General features: G+C 34.9%; 2 protein-coding genes, 1 long non-coding RNA gene and 1 pseudogene across 8 annotated transcripts; 1 reads left to right on the forward strand and 3 right to left on the reverse strand.

The window, feature by feature from the left end:
• Positions 1 to 109: 109 nt before the first annotated feature.
• On the reverse strand, positions 110 to 6,481 carry LOC113737175 (uncharacterized). 4 transcript variants are annotated; one of them, XM_072083390.1, is made up of 10 exons: positions 6,028 to 6,481; positions 5,834 to 5,927; positions 5,488 to 5,594; positions 5,369 to 5,408; positions 5,219 to 5,280; positions 3,869 to 4,004; positions 2,371 to 2,416; positions 1,607 to 1,689; positions 1,067 to 1,194; positions 110 to 541 (listed from the first exon to the last, which is right to left on the reverse strand). In XM_072083390.1, exons 6-10 carry the CDS (start codon positions 3,914 to 3,916, stop codon positions 319 to 321), a joined length of 528 nt encoding a protein of 175 aa, XP_071939491.1. In that variant the 5' UTR covers positions 3,917 to 4,004; positions 5,219 to 5,280; positions 5,369 to 5,408; positions 5,488 to 5,594; positions 5,834 to 5,927; positions 6,028 to 6,481; the 3' UTR covers positions 110 to 318. The 4 variants fall into 4 exon arrangements, 3 of the variants coding, with proteins under 3 accessions (XP_071939491.1, XP_027120238.1, XP_071939492.1); XM_027264437.2 differs by lacking the exon at positions 5,834 to 5,927 and having other exon boundaries at positions 6,028 to 6,470; XM_072083391.1 differs by lacking the exons at positions 5,369 to 5,408; positions 5,834 to 5,927 and having other exon boundaries at positions 6,028 to 6,475.
• LOC113737174 (light-harvesting complex-like protein OHP2, chloroplastic) lies at positions 2,582 to 3,862 on the reverse strand (annotated as a pseudogene).
• A 276-nt stretch (positions 6,482 to 6,757) lies between the features above and the next one.
• Positions 6,758 to 7,886, forward strand: LOC140038718 (uncharacterized). 2 transcript variants are annotated; one of them, XR_011842288.1, is made up of 3 exons: positions 6,758 to 7,047; positions 7,174 to 7,220; positions 7,456 to 7,886. It is a non-coding gene; the product is annotated as an uncharacterized lncRNA (long non-coding RNA). The 2 variants fall into 2 exon arrangements; XR_011842287.1 differs by lacking the exon at positions 7,456 to 7,886 and having other exon boundaries at positions 7,174 to 7,436.
• Positions 7,887 to 12,528: 4,642 nt separating this feature from the next.
• Positions 12,529 to 20,471, reverse strand: LOC113736733 (hydroxyacylglutathione hydrolase 2, mitochondrial). Of its 2 annotated transcripts, none has more exons than XM_027263815.2 (8): positions 20,302 to 20,471; positions 19,350 to 19,541; positions 18,848 to 19,051; positions 16,331 to 16,454; positions 14,973 to 15,073; positions 13,409 to 13,483; positions 13,143 to 13,241; positions 12,529 to 12,903 (listed from the first exon to the last, which is right to left on the reverse strand). In XM_027263815.2, exons 1-8 carry the CDS (start codon positions 20,377 to 20,379, stop codon positions 12,757 to 12,759), a joined length of 1,020 nt encoding a protein of 339 aa, XP_027119616.1. In that variant the 5' UTR covers positions 20,380 to 20,471; the 3' UTR covers positions 12,529 to 12,756. The 2 variants fall into 2 exon arrangements, with proteins under 2 accessions (XP_027119616.1, XP_027119617.1); XM_027263816.2 differs by having other exon boundaries at positions 12,749 to 12,925.
• Positions 20,472 to 21,971: the final 1,500 nt, after the last annotated feature.

Below are 21,971 nucleotides of genomic sequence, written 5' to 3' on the forward strand. Positions count from 1 at the left end.
ATAAGAGGTTACTGCCACATTGACGTTTGACCAAAGAAAAAAAGGCAGGCTACCATACCACCAGGGAGTGCGTGGCCAAATGAGGAAGAAGTCATCAATCACCACGACAACACCTCAAATCATTTCATCTCTCGCATATAATCTAACAATTAGCAAGAAATGGTACCGAGTCCTCGGCATAATTTACACACTATAAATAAAATCCCAGTAGCAAACAATTTAAAATCTTCTATTGTTGCAAACTATACTGCCTATTTCTATTACACACATGCGAAGATCTCCTTGTGCTCTAATCCAGATGCTGCTCCTCTTCTGGATTCATGGCAGTATTTTAAAGTGAAAAAACCATGAGATTATAAAGGCAAAAACCATGCACCCAAGAAGAAAATTCATGACACGACGACCATGGCAGTAACTTCGGGTGTCAGAGAAGACCATAGGTGCTGTTGATGCTGCAGTAGCTATACCAGTGCCATTGTTCACCTCAATTGCTTGTTCTCCAGCAATGTTCATCGCAGGGGCACCACAAATTTCACAAGTTCTGGATAAACATTTACACAAGATACAGGCAGTCAGTCCAGATGATACACCAGAAGCAACTGATATAAGCTGTTTCTAAATGGTCAAAAATCTGCTTTTATACGTTGTGGTCTCCATATATTTAGAATAGTGGTGATTGGTGTTTTGAATGGTGAATGGAGAGTTTGGTGTTTTGAATAGTGGTGATTGGCATTGTATCATGTTAAACAGAAGATGGCAAAGCTAATTTGTAAAACTTTCATCCTTTACGGATTCGTCAATCCCACAAGTCCGAATACATCATTTGATATTGGTATCAGCTATATCTGTTAAAAAGAGAAAAACAACAAGAAGATACTGCCCAAAATTAACATTCTTCTGTATATTGATGTCAAGATCATCATGTTGCAGCCAACAACCTCAAACACTTTTTCTAAGTTCTTAATTACAATTTTGCAGCTCAAAAGATGCCAATGTTAATAAGAAGCTATTAATTTCATCCAATTAATGTGTTCCTTTTTATAGACAAAGTGATGCCAGAATTTACCTCCAAGATTGATCAGGAACATTCTGAAGTAGATATCCAGCATTGTGAAAAATAGCATTAGCCTTCTCATTTGATGCACCAAGCAACCGTAGTTCTTGAATCTCCTTCTCCCACTTATCCATATGTTCCTTGTATATTATGTAGACATATATGCTTCAAAAAATAAAAAGTTGCTACAACCTGATCTTGAAAACCTAATAACTATTTTTTTAATGACTCAGAGAATTAATTTTTCTTCAAATTCATGATTAAGATCCTTCAGTATCAACTTCTCTGATTCCAGCAGCTTAGACACCTTCATCAAGCAAAAATGAAACCCAGCACAGAATTTATATTCAAACTGACTGAAACCAGGCATAGCATAATTACTTGCAATAAAGAAAGGTAATCTTTCAAACTTTTACTTCTAGAATCACATCATGCCTAAGCGAATAGGACTGTTTATATATTTTTTAGTTCTTTCGAAAATTTGGACTCTCCACATTTTACTTTTCCTATCAACTGATTTTTTCATGAAAAGACAAGGTAGAGCAAAACTACCAGTTGAGTAAAGCGACTAATCTTCTCATGAATGTGAGCAATCTTCATTAGCAATTTCCCTTCAACAAACCCCAACCACATGACTTCAAAACATAGAGAAAATAGAACAAAAAAAATATCAAAGTTATGCTTCTCAATTTATAAAAACCATAAGCTCAAACAAAGAAAAAGGAAAATATCAGCCAAGTGACAACAATGCTTAAAACATTTGAATAGGTATCGTTGGAAGAGAAACAAAGAAAGATCTCCCGTACAAGAATTACAGTCACTACATTAATTTCAATTGATTTTTAGAGAAGCCAGGCTACTAAAATCTCAGGAAAAAACATAAGCAACCCACCCAGAAGTAAGGGTCCTTCTCACAAATTTTCTCATCACCAAATTAATGAAATAAAGAAAACAAGCATATTACAGAAAGCTATATATAACAAAAAAGAACAGAAAAAAGGTTAAATAATGTTCTAGGTATTCTAGATAAAATAGAAGTATGGAATAGAAGACTACATGCATAACCATATTAATTTTCAAATTTAGCATTTTTTATGCATAACCCGTGGAGGCTTAAGTGTTGTTCTTGAAGCTACTTGGAGCCATCAAATAAGCATTTGTAGGGCAAAAAGACTATCTACAACTCTATAATTATTACATAACTACAATAGAAAGAAAGGCAACACAAGTTTTAAAAATAAAACACGAAGTTAACTGAATAGGGAAGCATTGGAATAGATTGTTCAGACAGAGAAGAAATAAAGAAAGAGACAAACCTAATCCAAGTAATTCTTCCTCATGAAACAAACTCATAAGTCTCAGCTGCCACCAACCAAAAATCCAAACATTAAAATTTAGAAAATCAACCCAAATAGTCACAACAAAAACTCTAAAACCTTCAAACCCATTTAAGCATTCAACCTTCATACACATTAGTTTCTTAATTAAAAATAAATACACAAGAGCACAAGAAGATAAAAAAGTGTTTCACAGGATTCAGGGTTATCCCTTAGACTTGTTTCAAAAGCTTCATCTTATTAATTTTTTTTTTTGGGAAACCATGACTTGTATATTATGGGTAAACTCAAAAGGTTCAATAGATGCAATATTCTGGAATCGAGTGACTTGAGCAAAACGAATGTGGAACAAATTGTGCCAAGAAGTAGTTACAAGGGAACATCAACTATGTGTACATAACAGTAAAGAGGGGCTGAAGCGGTGGCCTTATAGTACTCCATTGAAGAATCATTCCAGATCAACAATTCCAAAATTGGACAGCAGAACCTTAACTTGATCTACTAAGTCAGAACCACTTGCATATTCTGTTAATATCCCAACAGTAAAACCAAACATCGCCCGTCTGCCATTTGCAATCTCATTCTTGAAAATCAAAAAAGGGACCTTGATCTGCTTCTTCAAGTTTCTTCTGCTTAAAGTATTCTAGAAGTTCCATAGCCTTTTGCCTTTGAAACTCCAGGGTAATGACATTCTTATCTTCCACAGCAGCCACAACCATAGGTTTGGGAGAGGAAGTAGGTGTTGGCGGAGGTGAAGCAGCAGCAGGGGGTGAAGGTGGAGGGGATGGTAGAGTTGGTTTTACAGGTGTAGGAGGAGGAGCCACTGGTCTTCTAATAGGCCCATCAGCCTGCGAACTCCTTATGGTAAACATTGAGGGCTTAGCTGTAGAAAATCTAAAAGATGAAGATGAGAATGAAGACGAAGATGAGGGAGACGATGGAGAGGAGGTAGGTGATGATGGGATTCTGAGTTTGATGCATGGGAAGGATGATGATGATACCACTGACATTTTCTTGAATTTTGCTTTCTGTACTTCCTGTTTTCTGTGTAAATTCTTCTAATATGGTTGGAGAGGAGGAGGGAAAAGGATTGGGTGGTAAATCTGTGCACGTGTTATCAGAATCCTAAAGCTTCATCTTATTAAGATTCATTAACAAATATACACCTTCCAAATCATATCTTTTACACCAATTACCCTATCACTTTCCTTATGAGTTAAAAATTTTCAAAAAGAAACAATTTCCACCATAGTTTCACAAGGGTCTCATTAGGATCTATCCTAATTTTTCCAAATAGATCACTTTCATATTTTTTCAGCCAATAAAAAGTGAAATAACGTATTACTGGCTTCCAGTACTATAGACAAATTCATAATTACAAAATATCCCTCAAGGTAACTTGGCAGTTTAAACTTTATAAATAAAAACAAATTGAACACATTAAATCAATGCTCCAGAAAAAAGGAGAAAAAAGTACCTGTCCAGTTATAAGTTCCAGGAATGACACGAGGATTTGTCTTATCATGAAGATACATACTCCAAACCTATAGCCAAACTTGCTGCTATCTTCATTCTTGTATTCCAATCTAATGATTCTTTATCAGGTGGAAGATCTGCAAAAGAACCGTTAAAACGGTTTACAAGGATGCAACAGATTATGTTTTGCGATAGCTACCAGAACAGTACTCTAACATAAACCCAATGAAGAAGCATCGAATGACAATAAAATTAGAACATTATCCAAAGTTGAGAAAAATCATAGGCACACACATTAATATTGAGAGCAAAATTTGTTCAAAGTATAAGCACACATATTAAGATTTGCTAAATGCAAAATTTATTCCCCCATTGTAAAACTAATATAAGAGTCTAAGAACCCAAAATTCATTCAAAGATTAAGAAAGAGGAATGCTCTACTGGATGCTTGACACAAACATAAATCAACTAAATGGCATGACTTTCGTTTTGGCTTTCCACAAAAGAAGTCAAGTTATTAAACTACAATTAAGAGAATCATAACAATGAGTCATTTTCACATGCAAGGTGTGTAAAGGCATTTGGTGGTGCAAATAAATTTCATGCTTGTGCTCAACATTTTCAGGTTGTTGATAGCTATTGACAATGTTAATCCTCACTTACAGCATTGGGTGGAGAAGTGATAAGACTTAAAATCATTCAACTGAAACTCTCTCGTAGCCTGAATGTAACCAAATGCAGGAAAACAGAGAGACAGACTTTCAGGAATCCAATTAAAGCACAAGATCCCTTAACATTGTAATCAGCTGAGGAACCCACTCTTACTAAGTGAACAAATGCATTAATACTTGAGGCAGTACCATCTGAACAAGCAAGCTCTTCATCGACCACAAACAACAGAATGTGGAGTAAAGGCATAACATGATACAATACCAACCACCACTATTCAAAACACCAAACCATCCATTCACCATACTATGCCAATTATATGCCCCCAATCCCACCTTTACCCTTTTCCTGAAACGAACCCCCATACCTAGAATAAGCAAGTTTGAGCCTAAGCTCTGTCCTTGAGGCTTCATCAGTTCTGCATTTTATTTTCCTTATAAATAGCATTATTGTAAAGAAAGAGCAATCAACATAAAAGTTAGTTTAAGTATAAAAAACCCAATTAACTTTCTAACAAAACTTACAGAGTCATCATGCCTTCCTTAAGAAAGTTTATGCAGTTTGTAAATTTCAGTAAACATGTAAATTCAACATAAAAATGGAATGGACTTCCTGATGAACATGCAATAACTAAACCGCAAATAATTGACAAGATAATGAACAAGAATGCCTGAAATGATACCATGAAGATGATCTTCCAGTGATCCCAAGGGCATGAACTAATAGACAAGTAGCCTCTGGTCCCTATTAGCACAGTAACCAATTAAATTTACAAGGTTAGAGTGATATAAAAGACTGAACATAAGAACCTCAAACAAAATTTTCCGGTTACCCTAAAGCCCATTTCTATCCAATTGCTTAACTGCAACAACCTGTCCATTCCAGTAATCCAATTAATTAGCAATAATAAACTTGAAAAGCAGCCAAAAAAATTTCGGTAGAGGATCGAACCTTTTCAAGTTTAGTGGATCGAACCTTCCTCCCCCTTCTCCCCTCTCTCTCGCCAACTGACTTCACCACAGATTTCGCTGCAGCTTTTCCTGCCAGGGAAGTAAACCCTGACACAGAACAATTATCAAACACTTGCTAGGCAGATGTGAAACAGTGATAAGAGAAAACGAAGCTTTTATAGCTAAAAAATGGAGGCTCTTTTTGAATAGTGGTATTTGATGAAGAGCCTCAGAAAGAGCCTCAAAAATAAGAGCTAAGGGACAAATATAGCTATATTCAAACACGGAGGCTCTTTCAAACATGAAGGAAAATATGAAGGAAAATAACAAAATAATGAAGGCAGTACTTTAAAGGACATAAGATGCTTCACTGTTAGCAGCTCTATCTCAAACGAAAAATAAGAGTCCAGAAATCGAAAGCACCACAGATCTATACTCTAGCTGCATTCCAGAAAAAACAAGACAAAACATCGACGCAACCAGATAGAAGAGAAAAAAAATCACTAATGAAAGGAAAGTAGCGGAAGAACCGAGGTAGTACCTGAAACAATAGAGAGGAAGCAGCAGTCAATGCTTCACTTTTGGTTCTATCTTAGACCGGAAAATAAAAGGCAAGAAATAAAAAAAAAAACCACATTAGTTCTCCAATTGCAACCAGAAAAGCAAGACAAAGACGGCGGTCTTTCGTTTACAGGGTTTGATCAAGGGCTGGTGGAGAGAAGAGAGAGGAGATCAGAGGAGAAAAATGAAAATTTTCAGAGAAATAGAAAAGAGAATGAAGGAGAGCTAAAATGTTCTGAAAAGGAGGAAACAAAATAGAAGTGGCGGCGTTCTGAGGAGAAAAGAGTGAGAGAGAACCCTAGCAGCAGAACACGCATAGAACACCCTAACACAGTGCACATGGGGTACCGTCAGAGGAGAAGAGGCGCGCGATGCGCGAAGAAAACAACTTTCTCAATCACATGCGCGGCACGTGAGAGGACGACGAAAACCTCCTGGTCACCGCAGCCCTCCGCTCTTTATCTACTTATGTTGAAAAGCATCAGTTGGCTTAGCTACAGTGAAAGTGGTCCGGTTATACTGTTATTATTGTGACTTTGAGGGGCGTTTTGGTCATTTGGTCATTTGGTGGTAGTGGCTTGGCTGGAAATTTGCTCCTGTCCGCGTGTTCCTTCGCTCGCGTGTTTCCCAACTTTTATATGTTTGGCAGCACAAGGGAACTTTGCACTCAGTTGTAAGCTGCTCATATCACGGACACCTATACTGCATCATGCATAGTTTATAAGCTACGTGTAATCTTCTCTTCCCACAGCCCACTATTCTATGCTTCCATGATTATATCATTTGCTTTTTCTTACGGTGCACTTGTGTATCCACTAGCCTGTGGAAATCCCAATTCTAAAGATAAACAGCTCTAAAGATATGCCATGCATGTATTCGATTTTCCTGATTTTTTACGCACCATTCTGTTCTTAAACCTTTGTCACTTTTTCGTATTTCTTTTTCCCTCACAGGCAACCCTTTTTCCCAATTGAAAGCTTTCATTGTCTAATTTTGCAAGGTGAGCTCTGTGGTTTATAAACAGCTCTAAAGATATGCCATGCACGTATTTGGTTTTCCTGATTTTTTACGCACCATTCTGTGCTTAAACCTTTGCCACTTTTTTGTATTTCTTTTTCCCTCACAGGCAACCCTTCTTCCCAATTGAAAGGTTTCATTGTCTGATTTTAGAAGGTGAGCTCTGTGGTTTATTTCTACCTTTCCGTGGTTTTGTCCTTGTACTGAAAGGCTTAATGAGTCGAAGTGTTTACATGATTATAATAGTTCAGTGAGCCATGTTAATGAATATGTTATGGATTCTTACTGGCATATTAGACGTACAACTATCTTTCATTTGTTTATTAATTGCCTTCTACTACTAATTTGATTGGGTATGCATTTTTATTGAAATCTTCTTATTTATGTATAGCTGAGCTTTTTTAATGGGTTGCCGACGGAAATATGCAAACTTAGAAGAAGCGTATATAGAGAAGAATGCAAGGAGACGGGCAATATCGTCTCTATGTTGATATATCATGCCAGAAGTAGGCCCGGGGAGGGGGGGAACCAAAATTTTGCTCGTTCCACAACCCACTCATGGGTTTAAAGATAAGAAGAAGGATTATCCAGCTATCCCTTAAAATTACAATTAGATACAAACCTTTTGAGGATTGTTGTTTCCTTCTGAAAACTAATATGTCGAACTATAGGACCACAATAAAAGGCCAGAGTACCAAGAATGGAATCAATTAGCAATCCTCTAAAAAATTAGGTGATTTTTCACATAAATTACCATTGCTTGACTACAACAACAATAAAGTTTGAAGCACAAGTACAAGAATTCTGGGTCTGCTTAGCAAGAAAAATCTGCAAGCCAAATATATAAAGAAACCAGAAATTGAATACTATCTATCAATTGCTTGCGATTTTGACATACTGTAGGTCAAAGCCACATGTTTTTTTCATCAAAGTATAGTTTAATTTCCTAATCATGCAAGTACCACAAAAACTTTGAGGAAAAATACATACAAAAAAGTGGCAAAGGTTTAAAAGACTACCTCATGCAGTGAATAAGGTCTCTGAATTCCAAATCTTCTCCGAAATAAGATCAATAAGTAGTTTCCTCCAAAAAAACCAGTGAGATAGAAAGCTATGAATAGGAGCTATTCGGTTTGGTGGATAATCGAATAAGTAGTTTGGTCATTTATAAATCAATATTGAATGGTCCCTACTAAGATTAGCTGTAGATGTAGGGATACTATTGCTTTGCATTTGCGAAAATAGGGATAATACATTGCAGTGAATCTGAGTATGATATATTTCTCCAGGTTGTTCCTAGCTATTGTTTAGTACTTCCTAAGTAATTCTCCTACTAATGCATTCCCACAAATGTATCAGAAATTGGCAACAAGTCCAATCAAATACTTAGATATTTCGTAGCAAATTCAAGCGGAAATCCAGGCATCCTCACGGGATTCAAATTGTAGTTAAGGTCCATTTAGCTATTAAGGTTATAAGGTAAAATATACTACATGTTGCATGTCTCAAGATTACTATAATTTGTTCTACTTCAAAGAATGCTTGACAAAAGAAAAGAAGGAAAAGTTCATCGTCATTGATTAATGGTCTCTGCACAAAAAAAGAGATGCAAAGAAGAAAAATGATGACGTCTGCACCCAAAAATTGTTGCAATGAGTGCAAGAAGTTTGGGAAGACGCGTTTTATTGGAAAGATTACTACAAGAAACTACACCTGTCAATATGATATTTTTTACTACAATTACTAGAAGCATATTCGTTTTACTACATCATGAATAATTCTCAATTTCTTGACATTTTTTATTGCGTAGAAATGTGATGATTGTTCTTTTAAATTATTGATATCACCATTGTGTTTATTCACAATAAGTTTCAAGAAGGGTTTTACTTGTTTAAACTTATTTCATTCTTGACTAGATACAAATAGTGTGTGCATAATTTTAAAAGTGATCAGCGTCACCATATTTATGATATTTGTATGTAATTGTACATTTCAAATGAATGGATCATTTATTTATAGTATCAAGAATTCGCAAAGATTTTAAGGTATTGACTGACTATTTAAGAGAAAATTACAAATCAAATGAGTAAATGAGTAACAGCAACATTCAATTTACATAAAGTCAAATTCTCCACATTTATTTAACAACTATCATGTATTAATATATAAAAATTTTACATTAATCCACTTGCCTTCATTTGATATTGATTAACATAGACCCAGGGCATCCTCACGCATCGCGTGAGGCTGAAAAAACTAGTTAATATAAAGACAATAGTGAGATAAAGTTGTAATGGTTTTAATATCTCATACACAATAATAGTAAGAAGAGTATATGCGCATAAATGTCTATAAAATTATAGTAATCAATATGTACTTATATTTATTAAAGAAATAGGCATTTAACCCATCAAACCCAAGGCTTTTATTATTATCCAAGATTTGATGGAGGACTTGCATATGCACTGAACATTGGAAAATTTACTATTAAATTTAGAAGCTAAAGGAGTAAAATTCTCAGCTGTTACGGGAAATTACTATGGAGTTAAAGGAATATATATTTGAACTTCATATAAATAGACCCTCAGGAAAAGGAAAAAAAAAACTTCATATAAATAGCGCGCCAAGCCCAGAAGATTTTTCTAGAATTTTCTCATGCATTGCTGAAATATATCTACATTGTATATAAGAAAAAAGTGGAGTTTAGTTTTTTGCCTTCTTTCTTGGCATATGATTTTTTAATAGGTTGACAAGTGACATGATTCTAATATTTCTTACTACATATCTTTTTTCTTTTTTTTTTCGTTCATTTGTTCATGTCAAACCAAAAAAGTGTGCCCTTATGTTGTCCTTTTGGAGCCCAATGGGTTTTCTACCTATTATATAAGAAAACGTGCAAATTTACTATAACATCCCAATTTTTTAGCGCATGGCATAGCATTCCTTTTAGGAACCTATGATATTTTTTCCCATTTTTTATTTCTCTACTTCTGCCTTGATGGGCCAAGACCGAAAATCTATTATATGGATTAAGATAGAAGATTTTCACTGCAGGTCATTTTGCTTAACCATATAGATTTTGACTATTTTTATGTGTTGTCTAATTTATGACTATAGGATCAAGTTTTATAAATTGACGAAAAACTTTTAGTTCCTGGATATTGATTAATTATGTTTAATTAGTAGCTCACCCAACTCTTACATTTAAACAACTCCTTTATATGATCGATTAAAGCCTCTTTTCCTATTGTACTATAAATCGTTTCTCTAGTTTAGGGCTTTTAAAAATTTTGTTACACAAATAATAAAAGTAAGGGAGATAAGTGATATTTTTAAAACCTTAGGGATGCCAGGTGATATTAAGATAAACCTCTGGCGAGGTTTTTGATATGATCCCTACATATAACATACATACATACATATATGTGTGTGTGTGTGTGTGTGTGAAAGCTGTTATTTCAATAAACCATTTTCTTTGTCCTAAATGACATGCCTAATTGAAGACAATTAACTGGTCAATCAATACATGTGTTTTACCCATTTTTCCAACTCTCCTCCAATCAATTTATTCATAATTTCCCTCACTTTAACAACTTCTTACTTTTTTAATGACGGTTTGTCTAACTGGTGCCCTCTTTAAAATATATTTCGGGTGTTATATTTTTAAAATATAAGATTAATTAGGGAAAGCAAATAAATATAAGGGATGGTAGGTAAGATTAAATAGGAAAAGTATATAAACGCAAGAGAGAATAATAATTGTTAGTATGTATATATATTTGTATGTGTATATATATGTGTGTAGTTACATTGGTTAATTTATTAATTTTGATATAAAGTAATAAATCATTCATGTAAAAATGAATTGCTGCATTCTCTTTTTTACTTGAATGGAAAATGAAAATGAGTATGTGTAAAATCATATTCATGAGAAAATTTAATTACTATGTCAAAGAGTACCTACTATTTCTTTTTTATGCATTATACGATTTACCGAACATTATTACATTCTACTAAATTTACTTATAAATGTTTCTAAAGAATAATGTGGCAGTTAAATGTTTGGAATACAATAATTTTCTGATGCAAATAGGAATAATATGTAAAAACATTGTTGATGAATTATTTATGTGTTTCATTGATTCAAAAATATTCACAATAAAAAAAATACCGTGCTAATGCATGGGCTAAATACTAGTTATGAGTTAAGCAGATTGTGCAATTAATTAAGTGATATTACTGAATGCTTTAGAGTATTACATGTAAGCGATAGCTTTCACTGATACCTTCATTATGAAGACAATCAGTTAAATTTTCAAGACCTGTTATTAATGGTAAAAAATTTTTCTCTGATTTGGAATTGAATGATTGAAAGCAAAAGAGGAACAATAGCATCCGTGTGTGTCATTTGCTTATCAGCTAGATTCTCTTATAATTGATACCAGTTGTATTACCTTGCTATTGATTACCTTTTCAAATATGTATACTAGATTCTTTAATCTTGGCTACGTATTACCCTAGCTGAGGTGGCATCTCTCTATTAAAAATAATGGGCATATAACGGATACCCATAGGATACTCGTTAAAATATATTTTATGTTTCATATTTTTTAAAATGTAAATTTATTCTAGAAAAGTAAATAAATACAAGTACGGGTTGATAATACTAAATTGAAAAAGTATATATATATATATATATATATATATATGTAAAAGAGAATAATAATTATTAGTATATATATATATACATGATAAGTTAGGAGAATATTAGGTGTAAAGGCACTCGTTAGAGAAATGCAAAAACAATTTACTAGAAAAAAAAACTACAAGGAAACAGCTAAAAGAAAAAAGCCGCAACATTGCCAACCACCTTCCTGGCTGGAGTACTTAGCAGCCCAAAATAAATAAATAAATAAACACGTAAGAAAAAATCCCTCAATTCAGATATTTTAGCTTGCGGAGAAATTCTAAAATATTGCTATAGTATCATACCTTAGTTTAATGTACCCATACCACCGGCAATGTACCCATTTATTTGATTATAGTGAACCAACCCTATGATGCCTTAGTTTTGACTTGTGAAGAAGGATTTGGAGTCACTTTATCAAAAAGTTACCTTTTACTATTCTCAAATACTTTTCAAAGCCAGCTTTTAGCCTTTTTGGAGACAAGAAAGTGTTGAAAATCAGTATCAACAAAACAAATAGCACTTGTTTATGTTTCAAGTTAACCTCACTTTCAGTAATTGCATAAATAGATGGAATCAAATTTTCAGTACACATACGAGTAAAGCTAAATGTGGACACAAATAGTTGTCATTTGCTTATTAGAATAAATTTGGCATTATAATTCCAGTGAACTATATGTTAACCCGCGAGAGGCTGTTAATAACCGTTAGACGTATGCAATTAAAATTTCAGTTGTGGATTGTAAGGTAGATTTAAAAGTTAATTGGAACAAAGAAGAGAAAAATTGGAATCATGAATTATTCTTTCAAAATAAAGAGGTTCGAAATCATTGACATGAACCAATTTTTCTCTAGCAATTTCAAGGACAGATGCAATCAACATTCCCAGCACACATAAGAGCAAAGCTAGAATGTACACAATAGTTGTCACTTGTTTACAAGGTGGCATTGAATGCTCTCTTTGTTTGCACTAGTGAATCCGATGAAAACTGCCAAGTTTTGGCCCTAGAAATTATCCTTCGCTTGCCGGATTATGCCCAATGCTTCTGCATCATTTGCAGCAGGTGGAATCTTCAATGACCGCCGGATTTCCATGCTTGAAGTACGAAGAAATGGATTGCATAATTTCTCCTTACCAAGAGTAGTTGGAATCTGATCAAACATTCAGACAGAGCTGAGCACATCAATATTTTCTTAGTTAGAAGTCTGGCAAAAACACGAGGATGAAAATCCTAGGGAAAAAACACTCCAGACGACCTGAACTTTTGCCACCCCAATAACATGCTATGTACAACATTATATTAAAGAACATGTAAATCAAGTGGTTATTTAGTGCTCCAAAATAGAAGTAACAAGATAGAACATAAAAAGGAAACAAGTCCAGAAATTACTGTTGGCATGCCCTTGTCTCGGAGGTGGTTGACTTCAGCAGCATAGGATTGCAATTCTTTGTTACCCGGTTCTATTGATAGTGCAAACTTTGAATTACTCTGCCAGTAGCATCATGTACGTTAAGGACCACTCAAGGCTTGTGCATTTTGAGAAATTACATTCGAGAACAATGCAAGTACAGAGAAAATTTCAAAGAGCAGAGAGCAAATATATGTTGTTTAGACCTAAAATATTTATAATCAATGGTCCAATGACCATGACATACCTGTGTATACTCATGACCACAGTAAATAGTTGTGTCATCTGGCAAAGACATTATCTTCCTCAAGGAAGAGAGCATCTGCAACATAAATGGTGAAGAATAACAAATATCAGAATCGGCTGTTTTAATCTACAAATATCCCCCTATGCAATTTCTGAGTTTAGGATCTTTGTCAACTCAAATGTAGGTGTTAAAGTCACGTTTGGCTGCATACAGTAATCTTTAACGTATAAAATCCAAATTTGCTTCCTAGAACTTATATCTTTTAGTTCCCTATTAATTAAGCTTGCTAAGCAATGAAGTTTGCTTAAAAATTATGAATTTCAGCCCCAAATCTGGTTGCCGAAAAAAGTATCCGTTGTCATAGCTTCAGGGTAGATCAGAATGAAATATAATTATGTTGGACTCAAGTAGATGATAGTATGTTGGTGGCTGTCTTTGAAATTGATAACATTCCCAGGGAAATCAAGGCCAGGATTCCTATTTCTAATGTCAGGTTCTTCCACTCCCTTTCTTGCATCCTCCTGTTAAAGTTCATACTTCTGCTCTCTCATATTCATAAATTCTTGTGCGTCTAAGCCTGAAGTTCCAAAATAAATATAATCACCATGGCCTCCATGGTGCTGCATCATTTTGGCTCAAATCTGAATAATTGTGTCATGCACAACCAAAACTTGTACCATAGATTGTTACTCTCGCACATCTCTGGATGGCATGCCAACATAGCTACTCAACTTGTCCTACCAATAATTGATTGGACACCCAACACCCCACATTTCCTTTTTTTTATTTTTATCATTTCCTATTTGCTTATAATAACATAAGATTCTTTTTGAGAAGGGAGGAACATTCTACAAGAAAGGCTAGTAGTACATATGCAAACGACAAGATAATCCTTTACTCTTCCACCCAAAAGAAAATGTATAAATTAAAATGAAAAAACCTGCACGATGATCATTTGCCAATTTTTTAACATGTCAAGCAACTAATGTGCACAAAAACCAAAAGCTTGAGCACTATACAAAGAGAGAGAATTCCATCTCAAACTACAACTGCATACATGAAACGTGTCCAAGAAATTGCTCCTATTGTTACCAAACGTGTTTCACCCCAAGTAACATGGAACAGGATCTCCCTTGGCTTGTTCCTTCCAAAAGCCCAAAATTTTACCCATAAAGTCATTTGGTCATAGGGCAAGAATACTAAACAGATGCCAAAAATTACCTAAGCTGACCATAAAGGCGAAATGCAACTTGGTTCCTTTCCTCGTAAACAAACATGTGGACCAAGAATAAAACCCAAACAAAGCAACCACTAGACCCATGGAACTGTTTTTGTCTACAACTACAGCTCAGAAATCAAACCTGGTAAAAGTACAGCTACTGTCAAGAATTCCAATCTTTGCCATACTTCTAATTACATTCCAAGGAAATTAAAGCAGTAAATATAGGTTAACAGAATAAATTACATAAAGTAGAGATGCTATTAACAGAAGTATGATGACAATGAAATGAAGGTAAGGACTTCATACTCAGAAAAAAGCATAACCAATTTAAAGCACAATTACCTCAGCAGGAGTTCCTTCGAAGAGCTTGCCACATGATAAACTGAACAAAGTATCTCCGGTGAATATTGACTTTGATCCAGGGAAGTAGAAACTAATATGGCCTGTTTTATTTGAAAAGAAAAATATTCAGGTTTGAGTCAACATAGAAGAATTTTGTTATCAGGAAATACTCTTGGAACAGAAAAAATCTATCATTTAGACATCAGAAGACACTATAATGGCAGGTTCATTCTTAACCAATATTTGACTAAATACCTTGTAAACTATCAGCTAAAACAATATGCAACCTAATTACAAAATTAAGCCAATATTCTCTTAGAAGGAAGCTAATGTTTTTTGGAATCACACAGAGATAAGAAACAGAGGAGTTATTTCTCCATCATTTAGCATATCTTCTTCACACAGTAATCATCGAATATTCCACCACCAGATGTGCTACTCTCGGGAATCAACCAAACTTATTTTTCATATCGTCTTTATTGTTCTAAACAAACTATTACAACACTACTTCTGATTTGGTGTATAAACAGTAGGTTTGGAGGTAGCACCCAAAGGTAGGCTTGAATTTTTTTTTTCCATTACTTTCAAAAATAGCAGCACTTGCATCACAAGAAGGGAAAAAAGAACACGATGAGCTTCAAATCCAGTGGCAAAGCCAAAACCTTGCCTGTGGGATGTTTCTGCGTTTGATGATTCAGTAGAAACATAAGTTAAAAAGGGGGACTATGTAGTAACTTTATATACTTAACTTCAAAGTGTTTAAAACAATTGCAATCTTAGCAGAATTTATCTTTTTGTTCTTCAACAGTACCGACACCCTCTACTGTATCATAAATAACTTTTTATTTAGGGTAGCAATTCAAGGGAAGAAGGGGATTTAAAAAAAAAAAGAAAAGAAAAAGAAAACTTAAAAGGCACAAGTACCAAGACAAATTTAAAAAATTGCAAATATCATACATGGTCAGTTAAGCACATCCAATATTTTTCATCTTCACTTATGCTATTAAAAATACAGAGTTTTTACTTTTGTCTTGAGTCATCACTTCCTGAAAATAAACTCTGTTGGGGTAAGCATTAAGCTTAAAACAGCTTTTCACTACCCTTTGTAATGATACCAGTTACCAAGGGCTTGAACATTCAATACAAAGAAAATATTTCATGCATATCAAGAAATTAAAAAAAAATGCTGCATAGAAACAAATGGGTGGAACTGATGCAACCATTCTAATCATTTGTAACTCCACATAATAATATTAACAGTGAACAAGTTTGATTTACTGCAAAGAACATAAAAGAATAACTAAAATTTCCATGTCAACATTAGAAAAATCCACTATGAAACAAGATATCAAAACCACCTCGTGTATGACCAGGAGTATCCATGATGAGCACCTCATGGCTTGCGAACTTCCAATTATCACCATCATTCAATGCAATATCAATTCCAGGAATTCTATCCTGGTCTACTCCGGATCCAATTACCTAAAATAACAGTCAGGTCAGTATCTCGACTCCCAGTACTAGATATCATAACTAAAACCATAACAAAATTACATGACCCCCCTGAATATTTTTTAAAAGCACAAGGACTTCCATGACATCTCAAAGCAAACGATTTACGTCAAAAGTTGCATTTTAAGTGTTTTAAAGGTTATATTTCAGTCACAACCACCTTCCCATCTCTAAAAGCATTTTACGTGCGAATATAAACCAAAAAATAATTTTACCTACCATGAGAATTTGGACATATGTACATGGCATAATAAGACAACCTAAGGGAAGATCAATGTAACTCCAGAAAGAAGGGAAGTTTCCATAGTAATGATACACAGGAAACAGAAGCAGAAATACACCTAACCATAAGGCATTCACATCTGCAGTAACATTGTCATCTTAATTATTCAACTTTAATTGAGAACATATAAACAAATGGTTCATTTTGAAGATCAGGGGGGCAGAGTCTCCATACTATAAGATAATAACTCAACTCATAACAGTAAATGATATACATAATCATAAGAACAAATGGTTTGTCAAATCGAGGCATTTGAAAAGTCTAACCTTTGTGTTCATATAAACAGATGATCAAGTTTAATGTGTGGTTAGCTAGGCATGAAGGAGCTGTAAAGGATGATAAGGCGGCGTTGCTGCCACTTTTTCGGTCAAGGCCAAGCAGGAGCCTTGGCCTAACTGGAAAGTATAATAACTTATTTCCCAGTTGGGTTTTGACAAAGTCTTGGTTCAGATGGATTTTCAGGTCCCATCTGGCCTTTAAAAAATACAAAATTGGGGACCTATAGTAATTATGCCTTCTCTTCAAGATGTTACAAGGCTTATACAAATTCAAAACCTCTATTTTCAGCATGTTTCTCGTGAAACAAATCAGATCAGGGATCTTTTTCGTGAAGCCCTTTTCAATCGCTCTTATTTTGCCCTTCTACTACGGGGCTAATGAGGCTAGATAAGCTTCTAGATCCAATTATAGGGTTATTTAACTATGTTGAGTGTTGGACCACAAGCCCCAAACTTTTGTTTTTGAAACTTCATACAGGAAAGGGAGAGAAGTCCATTCCAAACATTCTTCCAAACATTCCACCATCTCAAGGAACATACTTTTCTGCATAATGGGCATGATCATCTCGAAATCAGACAAAACTCTCCACATGTACTTACTTGGAGCCAGAAAAATTCCCCAGAAACCAGTTCCAAAAAGGTCTATACTCAACCTAAAACATCCATTTACAGGACTTCTACTAAATTTCATACAGCCTTCCATTCAATAAACCCTAAAACTACTCAAGATGAAATAAAGTTACCAACCACCTCAAGTTAAATTTTCCTATAAAAACTTGCACTGTATAACTTCAGTGTATTAACTGTGAACACCACTTGACCAGATAAACCCCACGCACCACACCCTCCCCCCCCCCCCCCCCAAAAAAAGAAGGAAAAAAAACTACTTAACTCAGGGCCAGAAAAATTCCCCAGTATATGCTTCCAAAAAGATCCACTGGAAGAATACCATATAATAGGTCTTTCAATAAAATTCCAATGGATACCATTCAACAAATCCTTTTGCTACTATACACATTATAAAGTTACCCCTAAAACATAGGGACACGTTACAAAACTTGTGCCAAAACCAAGATCCAGTCTATTTATAGGGATCAGAATGTACAAAGCCGCTCAGTCTACACTATCATGTAGGCATACTATGATTCAAGGACAGATGTCAAATCAAGATTGTGCCTAACATAACGTAGCATACATTCCAAACAGAGACTTCCAAAACAAGTAGTCAACTCGTCAAGATTTCAATGACCTGTTCTCCAGCCAAATTAATTAAAACCATCCATCAATCCTTTGTTTTCTTCATTTCTGCAGAAAGTGAAGCAGTCAAATTCCAACTAAATCTTGCCTTATTTTGGGAAGGCAAATGTTTGTTTTATGAGATTCAGACAGTCAAGGTGGACGAGAGGAGCGAGTCTCTGTCTAACTACTCTAACCGCGGGCAAGGGGGGGGGGTCCTTGAGGAAAGCTCACTTCGCAGATTGTTTAGTTTCATCGAAGAAGGTATGAGTTGGGATGGTCCTTCAACAGAACCTTACTTCCTGCATCAACTTAGGGGTGGACTGTAACCAAGTAACAAAGAAGCTTCAGCATGCATACGGTGACATATAAAGACAATCAATAAGAAGTGCAAGTTGGGCAAGGGTAGTTCCGGCCACAGCAATATGAACACAATCAGTATTGAAATAATGAAAATTGGCCACTAAGAACTGAAGAATTTCATGCATACATGTATCATATTATTCAATTTCTTAATAATCAAATTCTGATTCTTCCTGCACTAAAGGAAGATATGATCATCATACCTTTGCCCCGTACCTTTCTTTTAACTCCATGTTCCCACCAGTGTGATCATAGTGATGGTGAGTGTTCAATATATAAGTCAAATTCCGATTGTTCCTGTCCAATGCATCTATCACAGGTACAGCTTCTGAAGGATCAACTACTCCAACAGTCCCAGTATCTGTGTCATGTATTAAGTATGCATAGTTGTCCCTAAGGCATGGTATCTGATCACAAGAAACAGCAAGACGAATTACAAACGAGCAAATTTGCAAACAATCAACTACAAATGTTACTATATGTTCACCAGCTAACGTTCTGAAAACCAATGAAGAGGGCACTAGGAGCCTTATTTCATGAAAAGGCACAATTTTGGGCTAATTACTACAAACACAATTTGATACCAATTTCAGTACAAAATGCACAGGGCTACAACTGCATCCAACAACCTCTAATTAGATTCCAAGCAATATAGGACGGTCTGAATACATCTTTATCAACCCTCTGAAAAGAAGTGGAGCTCACCAATTCAATTTGGAGGGTGGAGGACATATTGTTAATGCTGCAAAAACGAGAAACACCAAGAGTTCTGCTACTAACTCCACGCAATGTTTTGAATGGCATCGAGAACAACCGCATCAATCCATACACAAGATTCTTTCTAATGCTCAGTTGCGCCATCCCTGGCCATACGCCAAGTGACCCCTTCCCCGCCGTCTATTATCATTAATAAGATCCAATCATCCAACCAACGAAACAGATAGTACAACTAATTAACAATAATCACAAATCAAAAAGAATAAAATATCACAGAAACAAAGAAGCATTCAATCTAGAGTCTAGAGGCACTGAATAGAATATAAGATCTTGCAATTATACTGACGAAAAAAAAATCCCATTAATTTACCTTCTCAGTGACTACATGATTAAAACTCATACCTTTTTCAATAATCTCATTAGAAAAATGCATTATCCATTAAAAAATAATAATTATAGATACAAAGAAATATTCATACTAGAGCATAGAGGTATTATATCTATCGTTAAAAAACAATGTTGAAAAAAAAAGAAGTTAAAATCACGCCTTTCTCCAGTAAAGTGTTAATATTTATTTCATCTTCTTCTTTCAAGCATTTTTACAATATTTGGGGGTAAAGAAAAACAAAAGGCTAAAACTCAAAAAAAAAGGATTAAAAAGAAAAGAAACAGTTCGATTCCGTCTTTTCTGGATTTCGTTACAATTTCGTTTTCATTATTTCTTTGCCTTTCACTTAAAATAAATAAATTCTCCTCTACATAGATTAAACTTTCCCAGTCTCCAATCTTATAGCTCAAACCCTAATTATCAGTTCTGAAATCATAAAACAGTAAGAAATATGAAAAATTAGAAAAGATTTCATTTTGTCTAATTTGTTTTTGTCCAGTTAAAAAAAAGATGAACGAAGAAGTACAGAGATAGTGGAGGAGAGAAACAAACCGCGGAACGAGGGAAAGAGGAGGCCGCCATGGCAGAGGCAGAGGGAAGAAGGACTCTACAAGAAGAGATCATTTGCATATTATCATCATTTTTATTATTTCCATTTTTCTCATTTTCTTTCTATCTATAACAGAGCGAGTTCGAGAGCAGAGAGAACCGGGGGAGTTGGGGTTGGGGGAACATATCTTATAGTACACGCTTATCGAATAATTAATTTTTTTTTTTTCCAGCAATGTTTATTCGGCGGAAAAGAGTTTACCCGCCCAAAAAACAAAAAAAAATGGAAAACACGTCTAAGCGATAAATACCTGCACAGCAAGGTAAAAAAGAAAAGGGAAATTTGTTAAATTGGTCCCTAACATTTTCATAAAAAAAAATTTTAGCCCCTAACATTTAAAATCAGCCAGAATAGTTCCTAACATATAAATTATGAGCCAGTTTGATCCTAATGCTCGTATTTGCTCCTATTTCAGGCTAAAAATAGCACACCGGCATAATTTTAAACGCAAAATCGGAAACATTCGTTAATCCCTAATTTTGCATCCCTCAAACTCTTCCACCATTTCTTCAATTGGTTCTCAACCTACTGCTAGTTCATAATTTCTTCTTCTTATTTATTCTACAGATCTGTGCTGTCAAGAAGCCTCCCAACCATCTGTATATTTCTTCAAAATTTCCACCATCTTTTGCTGCAATGCTTCTTCATAACTACATTTTCAGGGGTCTCAGTCCATCTGAAAGGAGCTACTGGATCTTTTGTTTGCACCGAGTAATGAACCCATCATCTCTGCTCTTTGGAACGTCATCCGTTCTTGGTTAATGGGTTCGGGATTAATACTGCGCATAATTAGCCTCTGGATCTTTTCCTGTCACTTTGCTCTCCCCTCCTTTTGCCTCGTCCAACGTATCTGTAGCATTCTGGCAGAGCTGAGGAGGACTTTCTGGGGTTGATAATGATTATCTGTCGCTGTACACAGAGTCAAGAGACGTGATGATTGTGGTTCCAGAGAATAGAATTCGTTTTGGTTGTTCTGGAGCGCATTTTCAAGCTCCTTGATACGTGCTACAAGTCTTGATTCTCTTAGCTTGTGCAACCATATACTCAACTCGCGAGGACCAATTGAAGAAGCGGTGGAAGAGTTTGAGGGATGCAAAATTAGGGATTAACGAATGTTTCCGATTTTGCCCTTGAAATTATGTCGGTGTGCTATTTTTAGCCGGAAAAAAGAGCAAATACGAGTATTAAAACCAAACTGACTCATAATTTATATGTTAGGAACTATTCTAGCTGATTTTAAATGTTAGGGACTAAAAAAGTTTTTTTGTGAAAATGTCAGGAACCAATGTGGCAAATTTCCCAAAAGAAAAAGAAAAAAAAAGTGAACCATCTTTCTCTTTCCCAAAAAAGTCTAGAAAAGGTAGAGTAGGAATTAACAAACGGTGAGAGAAATAGTTTAAAAGAAAACTGGAATTTAGCAAACGAAATGAAGAGGAAAAATGTCTGTAATAAATTTTTCAAGCGGTGAGAAGGACGGAAAATTTAAACACATAACTTTTAAGTTTTGAAACATCTACGTTAAACATTAGATTAAGGGTCATTTTCATTATTATTATTATAGCTGTTAAAATTAGATATTACCTATCTAGAACTAGGACTTAATCTTAATATT

This window comes from Coffea arabica, chromosome 3e, assembly GCF_036785885.1.
Source record: "Coffea arabica cultivar ET-39 chromosome 3e, Coffea Arabica ET-39 HiFi, whole genome shotgun sequence".
NCBI lineage: Eukaryota > Viridiplantae > Streptophyta > Magnoliopsida > Gentianales > Rubiaceae > Coffea > Coffea arabica.

Excerpts from the sequence above, each read along its gene's own strand:
- LOC113737175 (XM_072083390.1), bottom strand. The coding sequence starts at position 3,916 with ATGATAAGACAAATCCTCGTGTCATTCCTGGAACTTATAACTGGACAG. Across the intron at positions 1,195-1,606 it reads TTAGTCGCTTTACTCAACTG|GAACATATGGATAAGTGGGA; the intron begins GTAGTTTTGCTC and ends ATAATATACAAG. Across the intron at positions 542-1,066 it reads GTTCCTGATCAATCTTGGAG|AACTTGTGAAATTTGTGGTG; the intron begins GTAAATTCTGGC and ends ATGTTTATCCAG.
- LOC113736733 (XM_027263815.2), bottom strand. The coding sequence starts at position 20,379 with ATGCAAATGATCTCTTCTTGTAGAGTCCTTCTTCCCTCTGCCTCTGCC. Across the intron at positions 15,074-16,330 it reads TACTCCTGGTCATACACGAG|GCCATATTAGTTTCTACTTC; the intron begins GTGGTTTTGATA and ends CAAATAAAACAG. Across the intron at positions 13,484-14,972 it reads TCGAAGGAACTCCTGCTGAG|ATGCTCTCTTCCTTGAGGAA; the intron begins GTAATTGTGCTT and ends TTTATGTTGCAG.